Below are 26326 nucleotides of genomic sequence, written 5' to 3' on the forward strand. Positions count from 1 at the left end.
TGGACATGTAGTCCTCCATGTTCACACATTTTCTTGGTTTTTGAAATCAGTTCAATGGCCTCTTCCTCTGTAGCTACTGCTTTCAACCCATCATCAACGTAGAAGTCCCGATGGATGAACCTGGCCGCATCATGACCTATCTCATCTGCCTTGTCTGTAGCTATCTGTTTCAGGCCATAGTTCGAACATCCAGGGGAAGAGGCAGCCCCAAACAGATGCACATTCATGTGATAGTCAACGGGCTCTTGATGGTAGTCTCCATTTGGCCACCAGAGGAAGCGTAAGTAGTCACGGTGCTCCTCGTTGACATGAAACTGGTGGAACATTTCTTTTATGTCACACATGAAGGCGACATTCTCCTTCCTGAACCTACAAAGAACTCCGGCTAGAGCATTGGTAAGATCAGGACCCGTCAGAAGGTGGGAATTCAAGCACTCTCCCTTGAATTGTGAGCTGCAGTCGAAAACCACTCTAAGTTTTTTCGGCTCCTGCACCCCATGATGAGGAATGTACCATCGTTTGCCTGATTCGCCTGGTTCCGTCACCCTTTCAGCATATCCCTTCTGAATGAGGTTATTCATTTGCAGGACGTACTGCTCGTAGTAGATGGCATCATTTTCAAACTTCCTCTTCAGGTGGTTCAGACGTTTGAAGGCCACTGATCTATTGTTAGGCAGTAAAGGCGTCTTTTCCTCTTTGAAGGGCAGTGGCATTTCATAATGCCCACTCTGTGTGATGTGGATCTCCTTCTCCATCATCCTAATGAACTTCACGTCATTCTGTGAATAGGGTTTTTGTTTCCTATCTGGTTTGAAGTCAGCCTCTAGAAGTTGGAGACATGAAGGGGAGCTATTTCTTCCTTCATTGTCGTTGGACACACGAAGATCACTTCTGATCGACATCCTTGTAGCTGAACCTCTTCAGGCACAACTCGCACTGCTGTACGATGGCTCACACCAATTGGATCGTTGTGACTGTCAGCATACTCTTCGTTCACTGTGCCAACAATGGTCCAGCCAAGGTCTGTCTGGACTGCGTATGGACCTCTATCATCGGGAGAGTGGATGACAGCACGTGGAGCAAGAGCTTTAGCACAGTCGTAGCCTATCAGGAGCCCAATTTCAACATCTTGAAGAGGAGCTATCATGTTTGCAATCCTGGACAAATGTTGGGAGGATCTCGCCATATCAGGAGTGGGGATATGATGTCTATCTGCTGGCATGATATCTCTCGTGTAAGTAGGAGGGAGGTTGATTATCTTCTCGGAGTTGTTGAAAGCTTTCACTTTAAGACCAGTCACCTTTTCACTTGCTATTCTCTCATTCGCCTTGGTCATCGTAGAAAGTAACAGGTTCACCTCAACTCCTTTAATTCTCATTGCCTCCTTCGTTTCAGTGAGAATGAAAGATGTATCTGATTGAGTATCCAGCATAGCGTATACTAATCTGTCCTCATGGCATGATTCATGCGAAAGCCACACAGGAACTATCATTGAGGACTTTGTTGAATGACTGGAGTCCAAATTCGATGCACAAGATTTTGATTCCAGCATTTCCTTGACATCCCTTTCTTTCTTGGCATCCTGTTGCCGTAGCTTCCACTCTTCATCATGCAGAACAGTAGGATGTTTTCCTTTACAAGAAGAGCAGGTCTGTCTCTTCCTGCATTCCTTTGATAGGTGTCCCCTCTTAAGGCAGCCGAAACAGAGTCCATTCTCCCTGACGACCTGTCTTTTCTTCTGCATCGTCTCTGCACTGAAAGAAGAACATTCGGCGAGGTGGTGCTGACCCTTGCAGAAGATGCATGAAGGTGGCCCTTTCGCTGCAGATCCATCTCTCTGATTCCGATGCTGGGTTCCTGTCTGCTGAAAGCCAGAAACAGCTGACTTCCTCCTATCCTTTGGTGTCTGCAGCGACTGAAGAGAAGTAACAGGGTCACACGCGATGACAGCCTCTTCATCGATGAAGCTAGTGAATACAGTGAAGGGTGGGAATGTTCCCCACTGTTGCCTCCATTCAACGACTTTCCTGCTCCATTTCACGACCAGCCAATCGGGGAGTTTCATCAAAAGCTTCCGGTTTTCTCTTTCATCATCGAGATGACTTAGATGAGGAACATACTTAGAAGCTGTGTCACACTGCTTCAAAAAGTCTCCAAGTCTCCTCAGTCCGGTTGCATCTCTCGCTCCTATCTTCGGCCAGGAGTCAAGCTTGTCACGATAGGCATTGGATACCACAAAATGATCTCCGTATCTCTGTTCCAGTGCCCTCTTAGCCTCATTGTATCCAGCAGCATCTCCGATCATTGAGTAACCTTGCACCAAAGATCTCGGCTCACCAGTGAGATACTTTAACAGGAAGTAAAACCTCTCTCCAGGGGGAATTCCTCGATGCTCAATCAAGGCATCATAACTTCTCCTCCATAATGTATAGTCCAGCGGGTTACCTGCGAATATGCCAGGCTCGGGAAGGGGCAGTCTGTTAAAGCAGAGCAGTTCCTTCAAACTGTTAGCGAGAACATCGTGAGTACTGCGCTGGTCTGCTGGTTGCTTTTCTTGTGATGAAGATTTAACGTCATCTTTCTTGGGGGCACCTTCCACAGGGGAGGTATGGTCCTCCATCTTAATCGGTGATTCGACTGGGCGAGGACTGACTTCTTTGTCAACTGAACTAGCTTTTGAAGAGATCGATTCTTGATTGTTGATCCAGTCTTGAACTCTTCTTTTCGATGAACGGGAACCTGATTTTGAAGACAGAGTTCCTCCTTTCAACTGTAAGATGATCTTCAAGGTCTCTCTCATTAAAGATGTGTGCTCCTCTTCCATCTCTTCCAGCTTCTCTTCAATATCATCATCTGTATTTGCTGAAGGAGCTAACGCTGTGAGCTGTTCTTGCGCGGAAATGGCCTTATCCATAGCCTCTTGCACTAGGTTGCGGGATTCTTTGATCACCTCGACTTTGACGTCATCTTCAACCATAAGTTGTCTATGTTTATTTGCCCTTCTCCTCCAAAGTCGAACGGCATCTTTCCATGTCTTCATGGTGACGTCTGTTTGGTGTTGGAAACCCTTCTCTGTGGGTCTTCTATCCCGTCTGCTACCATCTCCTTCCGACATGATGAAGTTCTCTTAGTACAGTAGTGGAAGAGTCACACGTAAATGAAACACTTTCCTAATCAGAAGCTACCTTCATCGTACTGATAGTGATCTCATTTTTCAATCGTAGGGCAATTTCATAGCACGAACTGCGAAAGTTTTTTACTGAAGGTGTTGTCGCTCATAGTTTCAGCCAAGAGTTTTCGCAGAGAGTTTTCACTGTGGCTGTAGTGGTCGGCAGTACAAAAACACCAACAAAGGTTTCTACGGGAATTATGCTTTATTCGAAGTTTCGCATTTTCATTTCACTTGATTCCATAATCATTTCCATATGTGTAACTCCGTTCTTAGTTCCATTCATGATATCTTGCATAATTCGGTGCATAATTCCGTGAAAACTGTTGAGTAATAATGTATAATAAAGAATCATAAGTACATGTACATCAAACCAATTTTGCCTAGGGTAATGATTCATATGAGCCAATCCAACATTGAACTATGATACTTTCATCACAATCAGTGTCAAAATGCCAGTTGTATGATCGAAAGTACGTTTGTGTCAATTTTCTCCCACATTGCTAACATTTTTAATCAGTTTTAGGCATTATATGTATCAAGTGCATTTGGGACATGCTACACCGTGTACATAATGTATGTACTGTGGGACTATACATTGTCAGCAATGATATGGGGCTCAATAGAGCCTTTCAGATTGTGTAGAGATAACCATCAAAATGAAAGTGTCACCGCATTGATACCAAAACAGATATCGTGATGGGTGTCTCCTCATACTCCAAGCTATATGATGGAGTGGGAGCTAACCACTGAAATTAATTTGTAATTGAGACGAGTGTGCCACAGAGGCCTAGCTCACGATGACACTTGTAAACTGAAATTGGTGATTCCCTGACGCACAATGGAAAGTGAAATGCAAAAAATTGATCTGTACTTGAGAAATCAACTCCGATTAGGTGGCAGATCAAGTGCTTATACGTGTATTACTTTCATCGTGGTTCACAGGAGGAGTATAAATTGCAAATCAAAGCTATTACTGTGTTGTCATTGACAGTGATATACATTGTAATATCTAGTGATAAAATCTGTACAATTTCTATATTCACCTTGAAGCAAGAACCAGCTTCGAGTTACTGTTAAAGTGGAAATTTTCACGGTGTTGAAATTTTCATGCCCTTTGCACAACCAGAAACTAGCGCGAAAATGATTTTAAGCATGCGAATATTTTTGCTTGCCATACAATGTACAATGTATGTTTCAGTAGTTGATGTCTTGATTCTGCGGAATTAAAAACATGCGAAACTCTTCTTACACAGCCGAGCGCGAAAAAGTAGTCGGACGAAAATATCCGCTTTTACATTGCTTGTAACTCTTTGTGTAGCATGGGCATTGGACTGTGGGTTCAATCCTGTCTTGTTTTCTGTGCCAGTCAACACTCTAATACACAACTTTAATATAGGGTTAATTCTGAATGCTCATGTAGTAAATGGTCAGTAACTTGATGCTCTCAGGGATTTTTATTTTTTCAATCTGTTTGTCCATTCATTTCCTGCGAGGTATTAAAATTCCGAAAATGAGGAAGTTGCTGCATAGTGCCCTTGCAGCAAATTAAAAAATGGTAGTGAATCTGTGGGTAGGTAATTGCCATTGCAGTTTTGCTTCATAATGTGACCACTCCTGAACTGAAAGTGAAATGCCGAAAATTTACATTTGCTGACGAATGAGGAAGCGTGTTGAGTAGATCAGAGTTCTTGGTTTCCTAGTGGTTGTGATATTGGGAATGTTGAGATATATCCTAAAAAGGATAGGAGATTGCTCCCTAAAAAGGGTATGAGATAGCTGTTGTAGTGTTGATGTTGAGATGGTCCGCCTAAAAAGGTAGTATGAGAAAGCTGGGGTGATATCGTCTTTAAATCACTGCTCCCAAAGGTAACCAGGACCTTTAAAGTTTCATGCTATGCTACAGGCTCTATGCAAATAATGCACAGTAGATTTTGAAAGTTTTGCCAAAATTGAGATGTTCCTCCCAAAACAGGGTAAAAGACTACAACAGTAATGTGTTGATGAGAGGTCCCCCCCCCCCCTAAAAAGAAAAGAAAAGAGCAAAAAAATGTATGGTAAAGCTATTAGTTTTTGTGTTGTCAGTGTTGAGATGGTCCGCTAAACAAGAGCCCCCCCCCAAAAAAAAAAATAAAAAATAAAAAATAAAAAAAAATAAAAATATGCGGTAGTCTTGCTATTTAATCTTTAAACAATATTGCTGTCGCATAAGATATTGAGAACAGATGACCACTTTCACCTCATCTTTGTACAAAGCCATTTCTGTTGCAGGCAGTGTGTTATTTTGAAAGCATATTAAAAAAAGGAAATTGTGCATTTGCTACTGGGATTTTTTTTTTGGGGGGGGGGTGGGTGGAGAGGGATCTTATTTCTTTTTCTTTCATATTGACGGCTAGTGACACGAAGGAAGAATTCCTTGGGTACAATTCATCACACTCCTAAAATACTTTCGACATTTTTGTTTTCAGTTTTGAAAATAACAAATTCTTGACACTATTTGTCCCATGGTATACAGTACATTGTAGCTACATTGTATGTGCAAGTACGTGCATGTGTGTGTATACATGCGTGCACAGACTTAAGATTTATTGACCATATAGATGTAAAATATGTGTCAGCTGCTTTCACAGAGCTCTGTGATAAAGCATTATGTGTTTCTATAGTTATATCCCTGTTTATCATTATACCTATCACTGAAGTACTTTCAAATTTATAGTCTGTCTTTAAGGGTGTGTACAGTTCTGGTTGAGGTAAGGATTTAGCTTTTAACGTTTTGCGAGATATTCAGAAACCACTCTATGAGATGTCAAAGAGCATGCAATTCTAAGGGGTATCAAAAGTTTATTTGATGAAAATCGGTCTTGAAATGGCTGAGATATCTAAAAACAAGGTGAAACAAAGAAATCCTAATAAAAGGTGTGGCCTGTCGCCTTTTATTATTGTCACTTTTTTGGACATCTCAGCCATTTGAAAACCAATTTTCATGAAATAAACATTGAATCCTTCTTAAGATTACATGACCTTTCATATTTCATAAGACGTTTCTCATTATCTCACGTAGTGCTTATTAGTGCAGTAAATCCGTAGCGTAAACCCGTTGTACACACTGTCCAATGTTCCTGGCACAGAAAGGGTTAAGTATGAAGACAGAATGACAGCAGTAATAAATCATATTCCCTAGTAGTCGGTCTCAAGCTATTGGACGTTCATAAACATGAGAAGATTCTCTCTTTTTTTATTTTTCTGTATAAAAGATGACATTCATAAATCATCAGGTGCAACTGTGCATTTGTAGTCTATAAGAAAAGAAACCCACCTGTTGCTTGAAGTTGGTCATTTCGTCGACAAAATGACCGTTTCGTTAACAAAATTATCATTTCGTGGGCGAAATGTTCATTTAGTTACAAAATGTTGTCATTTCGTTACAAAATAATCATTTCATTGACGAAATGACTGATTTCGTAATGAAATATTCCATGCGACACTTGGCGCTCCATGGTTTTTGTCGATGGTTTAAACCATGGTTTCATTTGTACCACCTTCGTGAATTTGGGCCCTTGATTCATTTATACTGATATTGTTTTTGTTTGTTTGTTTTCTTTCTTTTCCTCTTTGCTTTACTACCTCAGACCAGTCTCTAAAATCATTATTGTTGTTGTTGTTTTTTCTTTAATTGCTGACCTCAGATTGGACTCTTTGCCAAGATTGATCTGCACAATGTGCCTGGCCTCATCCATCTCCTCCATGAGGGAGAGGAGCTAGAGGACCTCCAGAAGCTCTCCCCTGAGGAGCTCCTCATCCGATGGGTCAACTACCACTTGGAGCAGTCCGGTCAGTGCCCTCACAGTAACCTTCAGACCTACTGATTCCTCTCCCCCCCCCCCCCCCCCATTTCTAAGGTTAACCAGTTAACCCGTTGAGGACGAGTCCCGAGTATACTCGGGCAAGGGTCTACGGGAAATGCGTGTTGTAGCAAAATCAGCCCGTCCTCAACGGGTTAAGGACGGATTGATTTTGCTACAGCATGCATTTCCCATAGATGCTTGCCCGAGTATACTCGGGACTCGTCCTCAACGAGTTGATAAGATCTCAGTGTTAAGAATGAGTATTTACAATATATTTGTGGAAATAGCTGCCATTCCCTGTATGCGCCCCTCAGCATAATTTTTTTTTTGGGGGGGGGGGGAGGGAGGAGGAGGCGGGGCAAAGCCCCAAAACTTATCTTTACAAATCTTCTTCTCTAGATCCCTATTAAAGTGATAATCAATGGTAGTGCTATGAGAAACCTGATTGGTAATAGTAACCAGTTGTTCAAGTTTGATTTGGGACATCATGACACCACTCCCCTTGTGACCCTCGAGGGACCCCAGAGCTTCCCAAAATAGAGATCATTTAAAACATCAAACACAAATACTCTGAATACATTTAACCTGTTCCATACTGAACTCTGACATGCCCATAGACTTTATACGCAGGCCACCAGGTTCTTGTACGGAACGGGTTAATATCGACTTTACTTTCAAGTTTGTTTTTTTTGTGTTTGTTTGTTTGTTTTTTTTTATGGCAGATCTAGAGTTGGTCCCACCAGGGCCAGGACCTTTTTTTTTTTTAATTGGGGGCCAGTTTTCACGTGTTGATCGTCTTTTTTTCCCAAAGTTTGCTACCATTGTATGTCCTTGAATATTATTTGATAGTCTGCAAGAATGCAAGGAAGGTGAACTTTTATGATACTGTACACGTAGGTAAGTGTGAGACCTCTGGGTTATTAACCATTTCTGTGTCAATGAGTGAAATGTGCCCAAATTTCACCCACAAACCTGTGGGCAGGGCATTATGATGTCACAAGCAGAGGGTTAATGATGTTTTAGTGTCACCATCACTCGATAGGAAGACTGCAATACATAATAGATGGCATCATTGTAGGACAGCAGCATAAGGTAAAATGTGACGCATCATCGCAAAAACCATATAGTGCTGGGAGAATGATTTATTGGTTTTTGGCAGATCTGAATTCAGTAGATGCTAAGCTTTAGATTGATGTAATAATTTGCCCTACACTTTGTACCTAATTACATGACAATTATCTATTAAAAAAAAAAAATGAATGAAACATTTAGAGAACTGTAAAAGGTAATATTGCCAAAGTTGGCTCTATGTATCTTTCCTTCCTCTTTACAATGATCTGCGGCTTTGTGCAGGTAGTTGGATGAAGCAACACACAGAAAAAAAAAAAATCAACATGTTTTAATTTTTGTGGAAAACGGAAGAGCAGTGTGCCTTACTGCTTCCAAAAGCTAGGGGAATGATACATCCTCAACGCATGTCAGGGAGAAGTGAAAGGAACGTGTAAATTCTTCTTTTTTTTTTACCTCCGCCAAAGGAGGAGGTTATGTTTTCGTTACCGTTTGTTTGTTTGTTTGTTTAGTTAGTTTGACTGTGTGCAAAATAACTCAAAAAGTAGTTACCGAATTTGGATGAAACTTGCAGGAAAGGTTTAGAATGATACAAGTAACAGATGATTAAATTTTGGTAGTGATCCGAGAATTTTGGGGGAATTTACGAAGGATTTTTGATATTTTGGCAAGTAGGGTCAATGAACGTGGGAGGTCAGGCTGCGCATATTTGAGGTTTGCATGCGTGCACTAAAGTGCTTGCTCTAATTTCTGCTAGGGCGAGGCGCACCACGCAGCTGAGGGTTTATGACGTGACAAAGGCTTCTATATTGGGAAATCGGGCGATTTTTCAGCATGTGCTGTAGTATACCTATGGGTGGAAATAACTGATCTCTGTGGAAGAGCCCAAAGAGCTTTTCCACAGTGGTGGAGAGGAGAAAAATTTCTTTGGAAAGAGCAAGATCATCGGTGGAAAGTAGCCGCTTGGCAGAGGTCTGCACTCTTTAGAGTGCTATTCTAGTTTTTAAATGTAACTAGGCTGGAGGGATTGGTATGGATATAGGAAAAGTGGAATGTTGTGCGAGTATACATCATATAAAAGAGTCTAAAACACCACAATCCTGTGTTCTCTGTTCCACTGAATCATCCATAGGCGTTTAATTAGGATATTGGATTGCTGGTGAAGTATGGATTATCTGTTTTATATAAATATTAACCTTTGACATTCATGTGGTCTTTTGTAATCAGGGTCCCCACGCCGCATCAAGGACTTCTCCGGCGACATCAAGGACTCTGAAGTGTATGACATCCTCCTCAGGCAGATATGTCCCAGTGAGATTGCTCTCCAACGTTTCGATATCAAGCAGGTATTGGTCACCCCTAATTTATCGGTTGTTGTAATCGTGTTTGTTTGTCCATTTGTGTGTTTATTTATTATTTCTGTTTTTATTCTTACTATTTCTGTTCTTATTTTCTGTTTTTCTTTCATTTTCTTTCTCCAGCAATCAAATATGGAGAGGCGGGCAGAGCTGGTGTTGGGAAATGCTGACCTTCTTGGCTGCAAGGCGTTTGTCACACCCAAGGTATGTTAGTCACAGCCAAGGTATGTTAGTAACAGCCAAGGTACGTTAGTCACAGCCAAGGTATTTTAGTCACAGCCAAGGTACATTAGTCACAGCCAAGGTATGTTAGCCACAGCCAAGGAACATTAGTCACATCCAAGATACATTAGTCATAGCCAAGGTATATTAGTCACAGCCAAGGTACGTTAGTCACAGCCAAGGTACGCTTGTCACAGCCAATGTGTGTTAGTCACAGCCAAGGAACGTTAGCCGCAGCCAAGATATGTTAGTCACATCTAAGGTACATTAATCACAGCCAAGGTATGTTAGGCACAGCCAAGGTACAATAGTCACAGCCAAGGTACGTTAGTCACAGCCAAGGTACATTGGTCACCATACATTGTACCGTCAAACCTACTACAGTGACCACCTGTCTGTACCAACCATCTACCGTTTTCGACCACTTTATTCCCTCCGAACACGAGTGCTGCTAGTAACAGTAATAGTTTTCATTTCCTTTCATTCCTTTATTTAAGCACAACACGTACTTCAGTCCGGAGACTGTTCTTCCGCAGGTCCGTGCGGATATAAAATACAACATAAATGTATCAGACATAGACAAAATAATAGTAAAAAGAAATGAAATAATAATTAAACATTTTTCGTTGTAGGACATCGTGGCAGGAAATTCCAAGCTGAACATGGCCTTCGTGGCAAACCTCTTCAACCACCACCCGGGTTTGGAGCCTCCAGGAGAGATTGAGTACGAGGAGGTTGAGGAGACGAGGGAAGAGAAGAGTAAGGACTGCATCCCAACTTGTTACCATGGAGACCAGGCCCCATGGAAGACTAGTGATCTCTATGTTGCCAGTTCTAATAATGGGCTATTGGCTGCATTTTTTTCTGTTCTGTTTTGTTTTGTTGTTTTTTTTAATTCTCTTATCTTATTGTATCAAATTTGATTGAATATGGGCTATCCACTGCATTTTTTTGTTTTTGTTTCTTCATATTCTCATTATCTTATTAAATTGAATTTGATTTTTACTACCATAATAAAAACGACACCAAAGAACCCTGATAGGCTGTTTCAAAGTTTTCATCTATTCACTTGTTAACGGTTAAAAAGTTTTCATGTGCCTTTGGCACGTACGTAGCTATTAACTTGACAAGCTTTTTTTTCATCAACATCCTGTAATCCCTCCAATAATTGACCTGTGTGTAGATTACCTAGCCCACTTTATAGATTTATTGTGAAAGGAGAAAGGTCATGGTGCCAGACAATAAGCCAGTTCATAGTTAGCACTAGTCTGCAATGACCTTTCCAACCACACACTTTGCAAGACATGATATAGTTTTCGAGAAGAGCCGTTGAAAACAGCCGTGCAGAAAGTGGTAAATGCTTATACCTCTATTCCACAGAGATTTTTTCTCATTGGTCAATTCAATCGGAAGCAAAATTGTTCCTTCTGGACACCTACCAAAATGCATCGGATCGCAGTCTGATGAATCTGACTTGGTCAGTCGACTATTGGGTCATTTTCTTTTTCTTCTTTATATGTCTTTCTTTTTCACTTCTTCGTCATTTTTCTTCTTCTTTTCCCTTTTTCTTTTGCTGGGCTAGTAATGCACTCCGCGCTACCTTTTATATGGAATGACGTGGATGGATAATAATGTTGTCAAATGTCTGTATGTTTGATTGCAGCATTCCGAAACTGGATGAATAGTTTGAACGTCAAACCTCACGTCAACTATCTGTACTCGGACCTGTGCAACGGGCTAGTCTTGCTACAGGTGGGGCTCACTCAACTTTACTTTGATTCTCTTCTTTCTGCTAAGGAGAGCATGTTCATTTTGTAGATTCCTTTATCTCTCTTTCGTCATGAAAAAGGAAAAGAAATCCAGAAAATATATAATTATACAATGTATCTTGATATGTGTATGTTTGATTTTTTAATGTGATAATTTGACCTTCTGACCTATTGACCTTAAATGATTGACATCTGCTAGCCTGGGATGGTGAATTCCTTGACCTTTGACCGTATGATATATTTGATTGAGGTCTGCTTGCCTTAGATCATGAACTGTGACTGTGTGATTCTTTAGCCTTTTGACTTTTGACCTTTGACCTTTGTTAATGTTTTATAGTTGATTGACATCTGCTAGCCTGGGATGGTGCAGTTAGATTGTATGATTGCATCATTGCCCTTTGATTGCCCTTTGATTGTATAATACAATTTCATTTGATTGAGGTCTGCTGTCCTTGGATGATGAACTGGGACTATACTTTACTGTACTTAGCCTTTTGACCTTTTGACCCTTTGACCTCATTGACCCTTTTATAGTTGATTGATATCTGCTCGCCGGGGATGGTGAACTGGGACAAGGTGAATCAGGGCGAGAAGCTGAAGAAGATGGGCGGCAACATGAAGAAGGTGGAGAACTGCAACTACTGCATCGAGCTCGGCCGCCAGATGAAGTTCTCCCTGGTCGGTATCGGGGGCAAGGACATCAATGACGGCAACGACAAGCTGACCCTCGGTATGTTAGAGAAAGAGGGAGAGAGAGAGAGAGGGAGATAGAGTTGGCTTATACTTCATTTATACACAAAGGTGGGCTCAGGAGCACTCCTGAAGATTTTCAACTTATGCTCCATTGAGTCTATTCATACAGAGAATCACCGCTCGCAGATTGCCAATTAAAAACAAAATAAAACAAAGATATCATTATACATATACAATTTTCACTTGTAGCGGACATACTTTATGTTAATGAGGGGTAATATTATTTCCCCTGCTTTCTGAAAGAGCTATTTAATACTAACTGTATACGCCATATATTTCACGAGTCTACATTTTTGCGAATCGGAAGATGCTTTCGCGAGTGGTTAATTCACGATCGTGGAGTTTCGTGTACTAAAAGGAGAAGTGTACACGTGTACGTCACATTCATATCGGGATTAGAGTCAATATTTTTGGGTGTCTTTAATTTCGCAAATAGCACCTGACTTGCGAAAATAAAAACCTCGCGAATAATAGTCAAAAGTGCTCTTTCCTTTAAATATGCGAGAAAAGTGCAAGCATGCTTTTATCAAAAAGTGAAAAGAATGGTGATGACAGTGGTCAATATTTCCTTCCATCCAGCCCTGGTCTGGCAGCTGATGAGGGCCTACACACTCCGCATGTTGCAGAACATCAGCGGCTCTGAGAAGGCCGTCACCGATGCAGAGATTGTGGACTGGGCAAACCAAAAGGTACATTTATTGGATTCTCCACATGAATCTGAGTCCCATTTCATTAAAAAGGGCCCCCTGGAAAACAGTACTTAATTACTGACGGCGCCACCCGTATAAATGAAATGAAATAATAATAAGTTGATATGATAGCAACTCTTGCTAGAATGGCAGTTGTCATGGTAACGACAAGAATCCAGCTTTCTGATTAGCTGTTGCTGTGGGAAGTTGCCATTACAGCAAGAGTTGCTATCCTATAAAACATCTTTTATGAAATGGGGCCCGGTGGGGTTACAAAACATGTAGCTGTGTCAAGTATGTCTTGCTTTTAATAGACAAACAAGATGAAATGACAGCATCAAAATATGAGAAAGAAGAAGAAAAAAAATGGTATGTTGTACAAATAAATGTGCCGGTGATGGGAACTTTTTATGGACATCTTCAGGTGTGGATATAGACAAGTATTGTGAAAGTGGAAATTTCGGCATGAGTAATTTTTCATGCACGGGTGAGAAGATGAATTTAGCGTGTTTCAATTCCGTGGAATCAAAATTTAAAATGTGACCGCCCAGCTTGGAACCAATAAAAAAAGGAAGCGAAATGTGAACTTTTCTACATAGATTCGTTTAAAACTGTAAGCTCTAAGCTTTTTTGGATACTTGTTCAAATAGGACCATCTCAACCCATTCAAAAAATGTTTAACAGATGTAAAGTTAGGGTAACTTTAAAGGTTCCATCATATTTCGTTTAGCATTCTCAGATTCCACCTTTCATGGGTCAACCACTGTGTTCTACATGTATATTATTGCAACATTCTGTCATGCCTCCTAGCTGGATATCATGTATTATTTCATTTTGCTGCATGTATATCTGATGTATTTTTTTTTTTCACAGAGAAATATGAAAATGAATTGAATTGAATTTCCTTTTCCGTCATTCTGTTTGATTTCTGCCCCTGGTGAGAACAGCTTGAGCAAGCAGGCAAGGACTCGCGCATCAAGTCCTTCCAAGATCCGGTGATCGGCAACGGCCGCGTCATCATGGACCTCGTGGACGCCATCTCTCCTGGCAGCATCAACTACGACCTGTACATCGACCCCAACGAGGGAGCCGAGGATGATGACGTACGTTTGAATGATCCCTCCCTCCTCCCCCCTCCCCCTCACTCCACTCTTACAACTCCACCCTTAGAACTCCACTCAATTCAATTCAATTCAATAGTTTATTTATTTCCATCTTCAAAAAGAAAAGAAAAAGAAAGAGAGAGAACATGATTCAAAGCGGTACAAGTCGTCAGTTTGTCTTTCATTCGTCTGATAAGGGCAGTTTTTTTTTTTTCAAATACAATATAAAGTATATGCACGAATGATGTCATTAAAAAAAAAGATACAATGCACTTTGTCATGGCAACAAAATAGTCAAGAATCATAGCGATGGAAAACAGTGTTCTACTATTCAAAAAGCCAAACTTCTAAGACGTGGAACACTGGAACAAAAAAAATAATAAATTGATTAATTAAAAAAAAAATAAAAATAAAAATAAAAAGTATGACAGCACCAATTTATTATACCAATAAGATATATTCATATTAAATTCTTCTTTATAGTAGTGTGCATTTCCTCATTGAGTCCACCTATAATTCCGCCTATATCACCCCTTCCTTGCAACCCCACCCTCACAACCCCATCCTTGAATTGCCATCCCTGGAAACCCATACTTTTCCTCCCTTACAACCAAAGATAGTAGAGTTAAGAAGATAGAAAGGCGTGTGATAAAAATGGAAACAAAATGGCTACGCTACATGACGATACAAAAGAGAGCTAAGTACAAACTCAGTACACCTAGGAACATCATTCATTTCCAAAGGTAGTGGTATATTTATCATCTTTAAAAAGATTTTAAAATTATAGTCGTAGCTTTTTTTCAGTTAAGGGGATTATTTTAAAGAACGAAATTTTAAAGTAATTAAGATTATTTTGTGGAAGTAAAAATTTGGCAACAACATGATCTAAAAATAGAGTTCAGGCTACACTCCCTCAAAGACGCTTGATAAACAACTACAACAACTTCAAAGACAGCGCGTCTCAGGCAAAGACGCACATCACCTGAGACGCGCTGTCTTTGAAGTTGTTGTTTATCAAGGGTCTTTGAGTGGTCTCTGGTGATGTGAGTTATATGCTTGAGGACCGCACGCTGTCCATTTGTTTTGTACAGGATTAGCGCGCACTTTCCTGTCTTTTCAGTGAAGCGTCTTTGCTTTTAATACAACCCTGCTCTTTGATACAACCCCACTCCTTTAAAGGATGGTATATTCTCGGTTGAGATGGTGATTCATGTGTACATGGTAACTTTTTGCAAGGTGATTAGAAACCAATTTGAAAAAATGAAGTATTAAAGAGCATAGCTTGCAATATTCTAGGAGGAATTCAAAGTTTATATGATGAAAATTGGATTGAAATTGCTGAGATATCCAAAAAACGAAGAGGAACTAATAAAAAGGTTGGGCCCACTGTTTTGCTAGAACCAATTTTTTTTCCTTTGTGTTTGGATAATGTATCTCAACCGTTTCAAAAATGTTTCTAGTCGGTTCCTCTTTGGCTGTACCTGATTTTGATACGTGATTGATTGTGTTTTCTAATCATCTCCTATCCCCCCCCCCCCCCCCCACCCACCCCCCATGCAGCAAGTGTACCAGAATCGGCTGCAGAATGCCCAGTACACCATCTCCATCGCCCGCAAGCGGGGCGCCATGGTCTACGCCCTCCCCGAGGACATCGTGGAAGTCAAGCCCAAGATGGTCATGACGATCTTCGCCTGCCTCATGGCGCTCGCCCTGGGCACGGAGAGAGAAAACTCAAAATAGATGGTGACCGTAAGATGGATCCTCCAATACCGGTGGGGAAATAAAAAATGTAAGCCTTTTGCAAGAAAACAACCAAAAAGACTTATACTACATTATGATGTTTGTACAATGCTATTATAATCATGCACTAAATTTACACCTTTTTTTCCTCTTTATTTTCTTTTGTAAGGGTTATAGAATGTGTACAGCTGTAGTTGCACAATATTTTGTTGCTATAAACTCACAATCTAATAACCGCGAGGAAATGGCATGGAATTTGGATACGTTTTCCATTCTCTTCTTGTACATGGAGAATTTTTGCATATGTACAGAATGTATTTTGAGATACCATGTAGTTGTCCATTGTATCTTTTGGTTTTCCCTTACCCTAGTAGAATACAGTGGGTATGGGTGAAGTCAGTTTTATGTGGCTACGTGCTTGCATCCAAATGCAACTACACTGTACGTGTATGCTGAATATCTGTCAACATGTAAAAGGTATTGAGTGGCATTAATGCCAGCAGGAAGTCTATTTTTTGAAGTGATCAATATCAATGCAAAAAATATGTACTCAGTATAACTTAAGGTGTTTTGTTGATAGTTACTGTCATTTCAAATATCATCCATAGAGAGGTGTAGAGGTAATGTGAATAAGAGAAAGTTGTTTATGTTACAAAGATACAAAAGTCACATTGTATAGTTATATTTTCGTGCATAATGATGCGTATGTTTCAAGGCATGCATATAGTGTCATATATATGTCGTATGGAAGAACCAGGGTTTGTGTTGCAAAAACAAAAGCGAGCTGACATTTTGATTTAATATTTCATGTTATTTTTTCTTTCATTGTAGATTGGACATCTCTGTATGAATATTGTTTTACAACATGTGTGGAAGAAAAGATGATTACTTGTTTTCTGATGTCGATGCCATTCCCACAAACATGTATCATTCTAGTCAATTTTGCAGTGAAATGCATGTTATCTGGGTCCATAATCATAAGTGGCGCATTCTTATCCGCGTCTATAATATTGGTGTGTGTGGGTGTGCGCGCGTGTGTGTTCCTCTTTACCCAGCACAATATGCCTGTATGATATATCCTTTTTAAGTAAATAGCCCTCAAATGCCGAATGTAATATTAACCTGTTGAGGAGAGATTGATTTTGCTACAACACGCATTTTCCCATAAACACCTGCCCGAGTAGACTTGGGACTCGTCTTCAAGGGTTAAGAAACAAAACCTATTATATCTGGACAAGTTATCTGCAAGTCCTATCTATTTCTGAGTGTGTCCGTTGCGACTTTCCCTCTGATTAAACAGCTTAAGTCGAGACAAAGTCTTTTGGGAATTGTTTCTAAATGTTCTAAATATTTATGTGATAGAAGGGAATATGCTGTTATGTCTACAGACTGGTGAAAGGGTCTTTGCTACTTTCAACGATGTATTAGGAAACAGCTCGTTTTTTTTTTTTTTTTTTGTTGGGCCTAACATTGGAATCCTTTTCATGATTTCAAAATTTACATTGATACAGGGCAGGCTTGATTTTGTGCACAGCATCACTATATAACCTTACTAATATGGCAGCATAGTGTGTACAGTTGGAGTCAATATGAATATTGTGTAACTTTGAACAGTATTTAGACACCGCTGGAGGTATAGACTACTTAGTCTTTCATGTTTTATGGTAATGTAATTATCGCTCTCAACTTGTTCGGGTTCACATCCCATGCTCTGTTTGGTATAAAACACAAAGGCATTCACAGGTCTGACTGTGTCTAGTAGAATGGCTGTGATAGTCTTCTCGCCACAGTGTAATACAGATGGTAGAAACTTTACTGCATTTATAGCTCTTACACTTATGTAGATTGTATGAATCAAATTATTTAGATCGACCCGTTCTGTAAAGAGCAAATGAAAATATTTCTAGTTTATTTTTCTTCTTCTATGAGAGTGATTTAGGTAAATTGCTCAAAGCACTGATTGAAGTTGGTAATGCATGTTGCCTACTATTGTCATGATTATGAGAAAAACGTGATGTAAATCGAGGTAAATTAGAGCCAAATCATGATTGTGATTTTGTTTTCTACGCAAGGGTACGCATTGAAAACCATTCCCACCATACACACACATTCCTCAATCAATCTCTATTTTAGCTCAACATGTTTTCACTTAGTATCTTTCATCACAAGAAGTGCCACACCATAGCCTGCTATTACAAATGTTCTTTCATTTTTTTAAATCTTTACTGAAACGTTTGTAAACTATCGACGTTGCTATCATTCCTGTTTAATTTTTGTAATCAGTATCCAGCTTCCCATAGCAAACTGGATCTCTTACTGATATGTATTTCATTTAAGACATTCCTGCTTATACCAGAGTTTATATTTAATGTTTACTACACTACATTAAATCAGCTTGGCATGGAAAGTTTGTGTTCAGATTTGACCACTTCATTCCAATCCCAGAGTTGTGGCTGAGATGGGTTGTGCATACTACAATGTACAGGTGTATGTGCCGTTTATTATTTAAAGATAGAGTCAGCATTAATGATGTCACATGGATTACGAAATGACACATGCATACTACAACAGTTATATATTGCAGTTGCTTAGGAACACTGTGGATTGACCGTTAAAGAAGGAGGAAGATATGCTACAGGCTTGTGACGATTTGATTGTACAACGATAATGAATAATGGTGGTACAAGAAACAAAGTTTCAAGTTGTCAGGTCCAAGCAATACAACAGGGTATTGGAAAAAAAAGTTCCATGGAAAGTGTTAGAAAGTTTTCGTATCATGTTTCAAGCAGCTTTGTCAGATGAGTAGTTAATACTTTTCTTATACTATCTATGTATGCTGTGTTTGTACACTACGTACGTGCATGTGGCCTTGTTATTGTGTCTACGCATTTGTCTGTTTTGGGATTTTTCTTTGTTTTGTTTTTTGTTTTTTGTTTTTTGTTCTTTGTTTTTCACAGAAATTATTAAAAATGTCTTTGCCTTTCTGACAGTTACTTATTGTAACCAACCATACTGCTTTCACATTTCCTGAATACATACTCTCGTGGAGAATTCCTGCCATGCTTGTATTGTGGTACACGTAGGCATTTAAAGAACCTTTTCCCAATCATAGACCCAATGTGCACATTGTGCATAACTGGTTTCAGTAGGTATGTCAGACACATAACAGCTTGTGTTTCTGAAGGCTATTCATGTTGTACAACACCCTCTCTTATCACTAACTGAACATGTCCCAACCCATACAAATGAGTTGATGATATGGAGGGTTTAAGGACGCTTTGCTTGTATATATTTTGTTTTTACTTTCGGGTAGAGGAATTCACAAGATTTAACTCTGCAAAATCATGAAAAAAAGTGTGTCAACGTCACTTCATATTTCTCGTTCCTTGGTATCATGTGTTCCTTGAATATATCTGTCACCCTCTCATTCCGCCATAATGTCAGACTGCACGACAGACAATCAGATATTAGGAATCTCTGTCTAATGCTGCAAACTTTGGAAAAAGATTGATTCAGATTTGTTAAACCTGGATGTTTGGCTGGCATTAACCAGAATTGATGGCATGGTAATTGACCAATTAATCTTTGCCAGAACATCGAGGATCTTCATGTTTTGTTCTCTTTTTGACAATATGTGTAAAATTCCTTCATTCTGTTAACCTTACTTGCAAAAGACTTCACCCGACTTTCAAAACTGAGCTACAAACGCCCATTATAAGAGATAACTTTTTGATAATGCACTGGTATGGATGGGTCTGCAGTTTGTAGTTTTGTTGTAGAGTTTATGTCCAATATGTGTATATTGTTCTGTTAGTTTCTTTTTATTTTGTGCAGTATTTAAGGCCTAGAAAATGGTGTCTGAAACAGAGTGGTCTGTTCTCTTTGCTCTTTCAGATTATATAAGAACTGTTGAGCTTGCATGTCGGCATTTTAGCTCTGTGTCGTTATAATTTGCAGCACTTCAAGTCTGGCATGGCTTGTACCAATAAATGATCTGCAAGATGTGTACACATGACAACTTTATCTGGGCTAAATTGTGACTTTGTTCTTCTTGTTTGTTTGTTTGTTTGTTTGTTTTTTTGTCTTTTATGTTCATTGTCTGTAGTGGCTTGTGTTTCGAGCATGGTGTAATGAGTGGCGGATGCATACTGTTGAACGTGTGTTGAAGGGAATTCCCCATTTTGTATTGTTTCCATCCTGAAAAGCTACCAAGATTTGCTTGTATTGTCTGTTTGTATGTTTGCTTGTTTGCTGTGTTTGAGAATCAAACATTGTTTAATATAGATGTCTATGTTTATGTGTATATCTATGCCACCTAGACCACTACAGATGAGAAGCATGGCAATGAAAGTCGTTTTGAAGAGTCCTATGACACATAAAGTGCTGAATTAATGCTTGACTGATGTTGGAAGAAAAATACATGTATGCTAGTTTCTTCTGTTGTTTGTCCATACATATAAAATACACATACAATAAAACCTTTAAATCTGAACTTATGCTTGCTCCAAAAGGATATGCAGTGGCCAGAAATAAAAGCAAACATAATCAATTTTGAATCTCACTTGCCCTATCTGGCCGTCAAGAACCTTCCCTTGCTTAATTTGGTGGACCACACACCAATTTTTATTTGCCCCGGCTACTGCTAATGACAAGCTCTACATAATACCCCCCCCCCCCCCAAAAAAAAAGAATAATAAATGAATAAATAAATAAATAAATAAACAAATAAATAAATAAATAAATAAACAAACAAATAAATAAATAAATAAATAAATAAAATAAATAAATAAATAAATACATACATACATACATACATACATACATAAATAAATAAAATAAAATAAACAACATGTTGTAGCATCCTCCAGTGTTGACTTGGTTGTTGTATTCTGCCAGTCAAAGAACTTTTGCACTTTATCTATTTCTCTTGCATGATCATGGATAGGTGTATTACATAGTGGAGGAGTGTGCAAGTCTGTCCAGTTTGTTTACCATGACAGGTGATTTTCCTGTCATGCCTACTGTGTAAGAGAGAATCTCTTTGGTTATGGATATCAACGTCAAAATGTAGCACAGTTGGAGTACTCTCTTGATTTCTGATCGATCTTGAAACTTATGAATTAAGTTTCAGTTTGTTGGAGCATACATGTAGATACCTCTTAATTTACACACAATAGAGACCGGGGGGGGGGGGGGGGGGGGGGGTGTTTCATAAAGCTGTTCGTAAAGTTATGAACGACTTACAAGCGACTGGTGATCAGTTCTTGTGCTGAATTATGGTACATGTAATTCTGATAGGTATAGCACATCAGAACTGATCACCAGTCGTTAGTAAGTTGTTCGTAACTTTACAAACAGCTTTATGAAACAGGGCCCTGGTCTTGATTTGATAATCCTGCCAACTGTCCGGACAAAGAAGGGCATGCTTCTATAATGATGCATTGTGTGACTACTGGTTTGTTTGAACTGTTGTTGTCATCGTAATGTTTTTTCTTGCTGTGAATTTACAAGCTATTTGTCAGTCCTCATCCAGGATTTAAGCTTTGAATTTCATACTGCGCGACTTACAAGTGAAGGGTTTGTTTGCAAAAACCGATAAGTCCATTTTTGAAGATTTTGAAGTACGATCTCTGTCATAAAGTACATTTGTACAAAATAATACCTTTTAAATGATATATTGGTTACTGCATATAAAGGTATATTTTTGAAGTTATGGTCAAAAGAAGCAAAAATTTTCTTATTATTCTCTTTATTTTTCTTGACCTTTAATCGCAAATATCTCCATTTGGCAAAGATGGACTTATCGGTTTTTGGAAACAAACTCTTCACTTGTAACTAATTTATATGTATCTCTACAGAGTGGCAATGGGTAAATGCTCAATGAATTGGTGCCATCCCCTTGAGTGCAAAATTAACCCATTCGTTGTGGAACCTGGTGGTCTGTTGTGTTCTGTCTACGGGGATTTCAGAATTCAGTGTGGAACGGGTTAATCTCTGTTGTTTTCATTGCTGTCCTGTATTGCTGAAGATGAGAGGTGCATCAGAAGAGATTGAATATTGGTGCTTTAGTCTTGATTAATTAAATTAAATCACATTGGTCATTGGATAATAATCCTACAAAAAGTGATAATCCTCTTTTTCATTAAGAAAAAAAAAAAAAAACCAAGGGCAGCATCAATTTGCTTGCATACAGTTGAGCAGAGAAAATGTCATCTGTACCCCAGCCTTGCCTTTATTATTACTGCTTGTCTAGGATAAGATGTACAATGTGGAATATAAACCCACGTGGCAAGGTTTAACTCTTTAATTGCATGAACACAATTCTTTTTAAGTGCCACAACCTGCTGATTTTATGCACAAGGTGTGTGAATGTCTTTCACATGAATGTCTCCCATTCCAATTCGATTCACTTTTTCATTCTGTCCAAATTTTTTGCACATTCCACTCTAAACTCATCACTTTGTTTTAGTGCCTAATGAAAAAGTGTCTATATTATTCAGACAATATTGCCTTTTTCAGACTTGTAATGTAACACTCGATATCCTCCGTTAGATTTATCATTTCTCTTAGAGATAATTTTTTTTTTTCGAGAAGCGTGCAGTACATAGGGAAAATACTAGTATCGCTGTGAGATTATGTTGATGTATGTAACCCCCGAGGGACTGTCAATGCAGTATACAATTACGTAGATCACAACACCAGACAAGTCAATATTTGTTATGAGAACAAGTATACTACGTATACACACAGATACTTGTAATGGTAAAGTGCATAATTATTCTAGTGTACTCTTGAGAAAAAAAAAAATGTTGTTTTCATGTCAAGAATGCAACAAAAGAAAAGAAATTAAAGAAATCTTAGATATTACATTATTTTGTGCATACCCTGGTATTAAAGGCAACAAATACGTAAAGGGAAACTGATTTCACTGTCAAATTCACACACACTTGTCATAATTATAGAGTCAACTGCATACCACATACACACACACACACACACACACCAATATATAAATTATGTAAATGATATATATGTATGATTACATATTACATTTATCTCATTATTACATAATCTATTATGTATATGATCTTGTAAACCCAAAAGACCATCAAGCAACAATTTCAAAATCACATGTACATACACCGTAGTACCCGATGCATGCTATTGGCCTAGGCCTAAGGATTAGATCTGGCACTCGCTCTTGGGCGGAAGCGTTAACAGTAGTCTGGTGGATAAGACCCCTGTCCAGTGATCAAGAGGTTGTAGGTTCATATCTGGCTCAAGTATGTACACTATGCCCATGATTTCCTTTTATCATGGCTACTACTAAAAACACTGAATCAATTCAGTATTTATTTCACCTGGATGTAGGGTAATCTATCAATCAGTTTCAATCAAAATATCTCCACACAAGAATTTCAACAATTTGAATATGAATTAATGCAGTACCTATAGACATGTACAAAATTGTATTTTTACTAAATAATGTATGTGCAGATACAGTTGTTGTGAGTGCCTTAATGTAATGTGTAAAATTGAAATCAATAAAATTACAGGATTGCCATGGATTGTACAGTACACTATTTCAACACTAAATCTGTTACATTCCTCCCTGTGTTCATTGTAGTAATCTGAATGCATAAACACATAATGTTGGCTCAGTTTATTTCTTTCTTCTTCTTCTTTTTTTTTTTTTAGTTCAAGTGGGAATGAGCTCAGACGCTACCATCCTTTTTTTTCCCTTCCCCCTCTTTTTTTTTTTCTTTTTCAAATTCTCTCTCTCTCTCTCTCTTTCACTCGCACTCATTGTGATACTACTACTGGGTAATAAAGGGGAAAAAAGATAAATACATATCTTGTCTCCCAAGAAATAGGTAAAAATACAGTGTTTTGTATTCAATCATAAACATGTATGAACATTCAAATAGAAAACAGGTAAATGGTCACAATTTTACAGATACAGTGGACCCCTTTAAAAAGAATTCCTTGAGAGTGGCAGTTTCCTTTTGTTCTATCATAATTTTGTTATAACCAAACAAATACACAATAGAGGATAACGTTGCTGGCTGATTTGTAGTTTGTTGTAACCGGAATTTGTTACATATAACCCTGTTTGTTATAGCGGGAGTGCACATTACGTGAATCCACTTATAAAACATTGTTAAATTTCCACCAGAATCTGTGTGAAAGACAAGATGTACGGACACCTGGGAGAACAGAAGTTTCAGCTTGCATCAATAGATTTTGGCCCAAAGCTGCAAATGATAATAAATCTTGGCATGCTTTGGAAGTTTTGGTTGCAATCGAGTTTGAGGCTTTCAACTTGTTTTTCTCTTCTTTTTTTATTATGATTTTTAGAGATTACAATACTCCTGTGAAATACAGTAGGAAAAAAAATAATTCTCAGAGGAATTCAAAGTTTATTTGATCCTAACAAAAGGTAGGACCCACCTTTTATCAGTGTTTGCCTTGTTTTTTACTTTTTTTATAACTAAGACATTTCAAACCCTATTTCAAACAAATAAACTTTGAATTGCTCTTAGAATTGTTCACTTTTTAACATTTCATAAAGTGGCTTATAAGACTAGTATATCTCAAATAACCTAAAGCTGCATTCTAACTTCAACCAATACTATACCATCCCTTTAAAGTAGCTTTCACATTCATGTTATGGCCTGGTAAGAGTAGCATTATGAAAGACGAAATAGGCCTAATTGTCCATCTTAAAACAATTCTCTTATAGGGCAGTGAGGTGCGCAAATACGCTTTCATTGAAAAATATCTTTACACTTTCCGACAAATCCAGAAATTGCAAGCTACCTGTGTGAAGCTTACAAAGCATATCCTAAAGTTAATTGTGAACAATAGCAGATGAGATATCTGAAAAGTCCTGGAAACCAGGAACTGCAGTGGTTTGGTGAGCACTGTACATTGATCTTTTTAAAGCATAATTATTGTTACATGCATTGTTCATGGGACATCAGCATTCTCTGAGGTATAGCTACATTTGCGATACATTGTAGAGTTGTTTCTTTGGCAGAATTTACAGACACCTCTGTATACTAGCTATAAAATTTATCAATAATTTCTTATAAAAGGCAAAACAGTTTGAAAAGTTCTTTAGAAATTAACATTCCCCCTCTCTCTGACACTGACAAAATTTTTTCATTTCTTCCTTAATTTGTGCCAATTAATTCAACTAAATTCCACCTTCAATACCTTTCCCCGGTATTTGGTCATGGAGAGAGATTCATGTGTGTCAATTTCACGACAGCAATGTAACAAGTTCTACGGCAAACTTCCTCATGGCCAGATGAGCTGATTAACACGAAAACTTGCTAAACTACAAAATTTGTACAATGTATGCCAGTATAGAGTGTGATGCAATAATGTAATGCCAGAGTCCTGATCACCAATATGCAATGAAATATTGTCTTGATCATTGGATCAAGAGAACACTGTTAAGTCCTATCTTTGTCAAAGTGTGCTTTCTTTCCATCATTGGGTTTCCAATCAATTATCATTATGTTGTATCGCCATGTGTCTGTGTGTATGTCAGTCTGCATATGTTGATAAGTGTGAGTGTCTGTGTGTCAGTCTGCATTATATTCATACGTGTGTGTGTGTGAAAAAAAAATACAGTCGTCAGCGCACTACATCAAGCACGTAATACACTATATTCTATTCAATCATTCAAATACACAAAATTGTGTGAAGTTTAATCAATCAGTAAAGAATGGCCAATAGGGCCTACACTGTATTTATTTATCAAAGTATTCATAGTGGGCTTTCTCACACACTTTTATGGCGTATTGCACAATATACTATACATTCATGAGCATTGAGGAAAAACCAGACACCGTACAAAATCATATCCCTCTCGATCTATTAAACATGAATTATATCCAGCCCTTTCATATACATGTATTAAAATCATTGGATGTCACACAATTCTCAACAATCATCAGATCTCAGTAGGTTTTGGTATTCCTTAATTTTAAATTTTCCCTGGTTTTACACAGTAGAATATGGACAAAGGTCTATTATTTCTTTTTTTCTCAAGTGTGAGACCTTTGAAAGCAACAAATGAGTATGCACTCCAAAAGAAATACACTACACTTTTATATAGAAGAAAATGCAGGCATTTTCAAAGAAAACAAGCCTCTGGGCATGATATCATTATGTGTAGCCTACTGCATATTGCAAAGACTGATATTAAAGCTACGAGAACGACACCTTACTGTGATGGATAATGTGTTGCATCAAATCAGATTAGATTCAATGCAAGCTTTCATTTTACCTTAATGTACGGGGGACATGAAAACTCTCTTACTCATACTTATATGCTTTAAATCATTCATGGTTTCCATTCATGTTAAATAGCCTTGTTTCAGAGCTACCAAGTCTCACGCATTCTGAGTGAGACTCCAGCATTTAGGGGCCATCTCACGATCTCACGCATGGCATCCATTTTTCTCACGCATTGGGAAAAGCCTGCAACTTGGGCCTACAATAATGAGCATAGCCCAAAGGATTAAAGTGATAGTTGCGATTGAAGGTATATTTCCTTTTTTTCTTTCAAAATAAGTATTTAAAGAATAATCACTTAA

The 26326-nt window shown here is 38.5% G+C and overlaps 1 protein-coding gene across 1 annotated transcript in view; it reads left to right on the forward strand.

Annotated features, from left to right (window-relative positions):
- LOC139723613 (plastin-3-like) overlaps window positions 1-18139 on the forward strand; it is a 73206-nt gene extending 55067 nt beyond the window's left edge. Inside the window, exons 7-15 of the mRNA XM_071634839.1 lie at window positions 6856-7000; window positions 9310-9428; window positions 9564-9644; window positions 10295-10421; window positions 11326-11414; window positions 11966-12161; window positions 12764-12873; window positions 13821-13976; window positions 15537-18139. Coding sequence (XP_071490940.1) covers window positions 6856-7000; window positions 9310-9428; window positions 9564-9644; window positions 10295-10421; window positions 11326-11414; window positions 11966-12161; window positions 12764-12873; window positions 13821-13976; window positions 15537-15716 — 1203 coding nt within the window. The 3' untranslated portion in view covers window positions 15717-18139. The remainder of the gene's footprint in view (window positions 1-6855; window positions 7001-9309; window positions 9429-9563; window positions 9645-10294; window positions 10422-11325; window positions 11415-11965; window positions 12162-12763; window positions 12874-13820; window positions 13977-15536) is intronic.
- The last annotated feature ends 8187 nt before the right edge of the window (window positions 18140-26326 follow it).

This window comes from Diadema antillarum, unplaced genomic scaffold (genome assembly GCF_040938485.1).
Source record: "Diadema antillarum isolate AM-2024a unplaced genomic scaffold, OU_Dant_1.0 scf00000196, whole genome shotgun sequence".
Lineage (NCBI taxonomy): Eukaryota > Metazoa > Echinodermata > Echinoidea > Diadematoida > Diadematidae > Diadema > Diadema antillarum.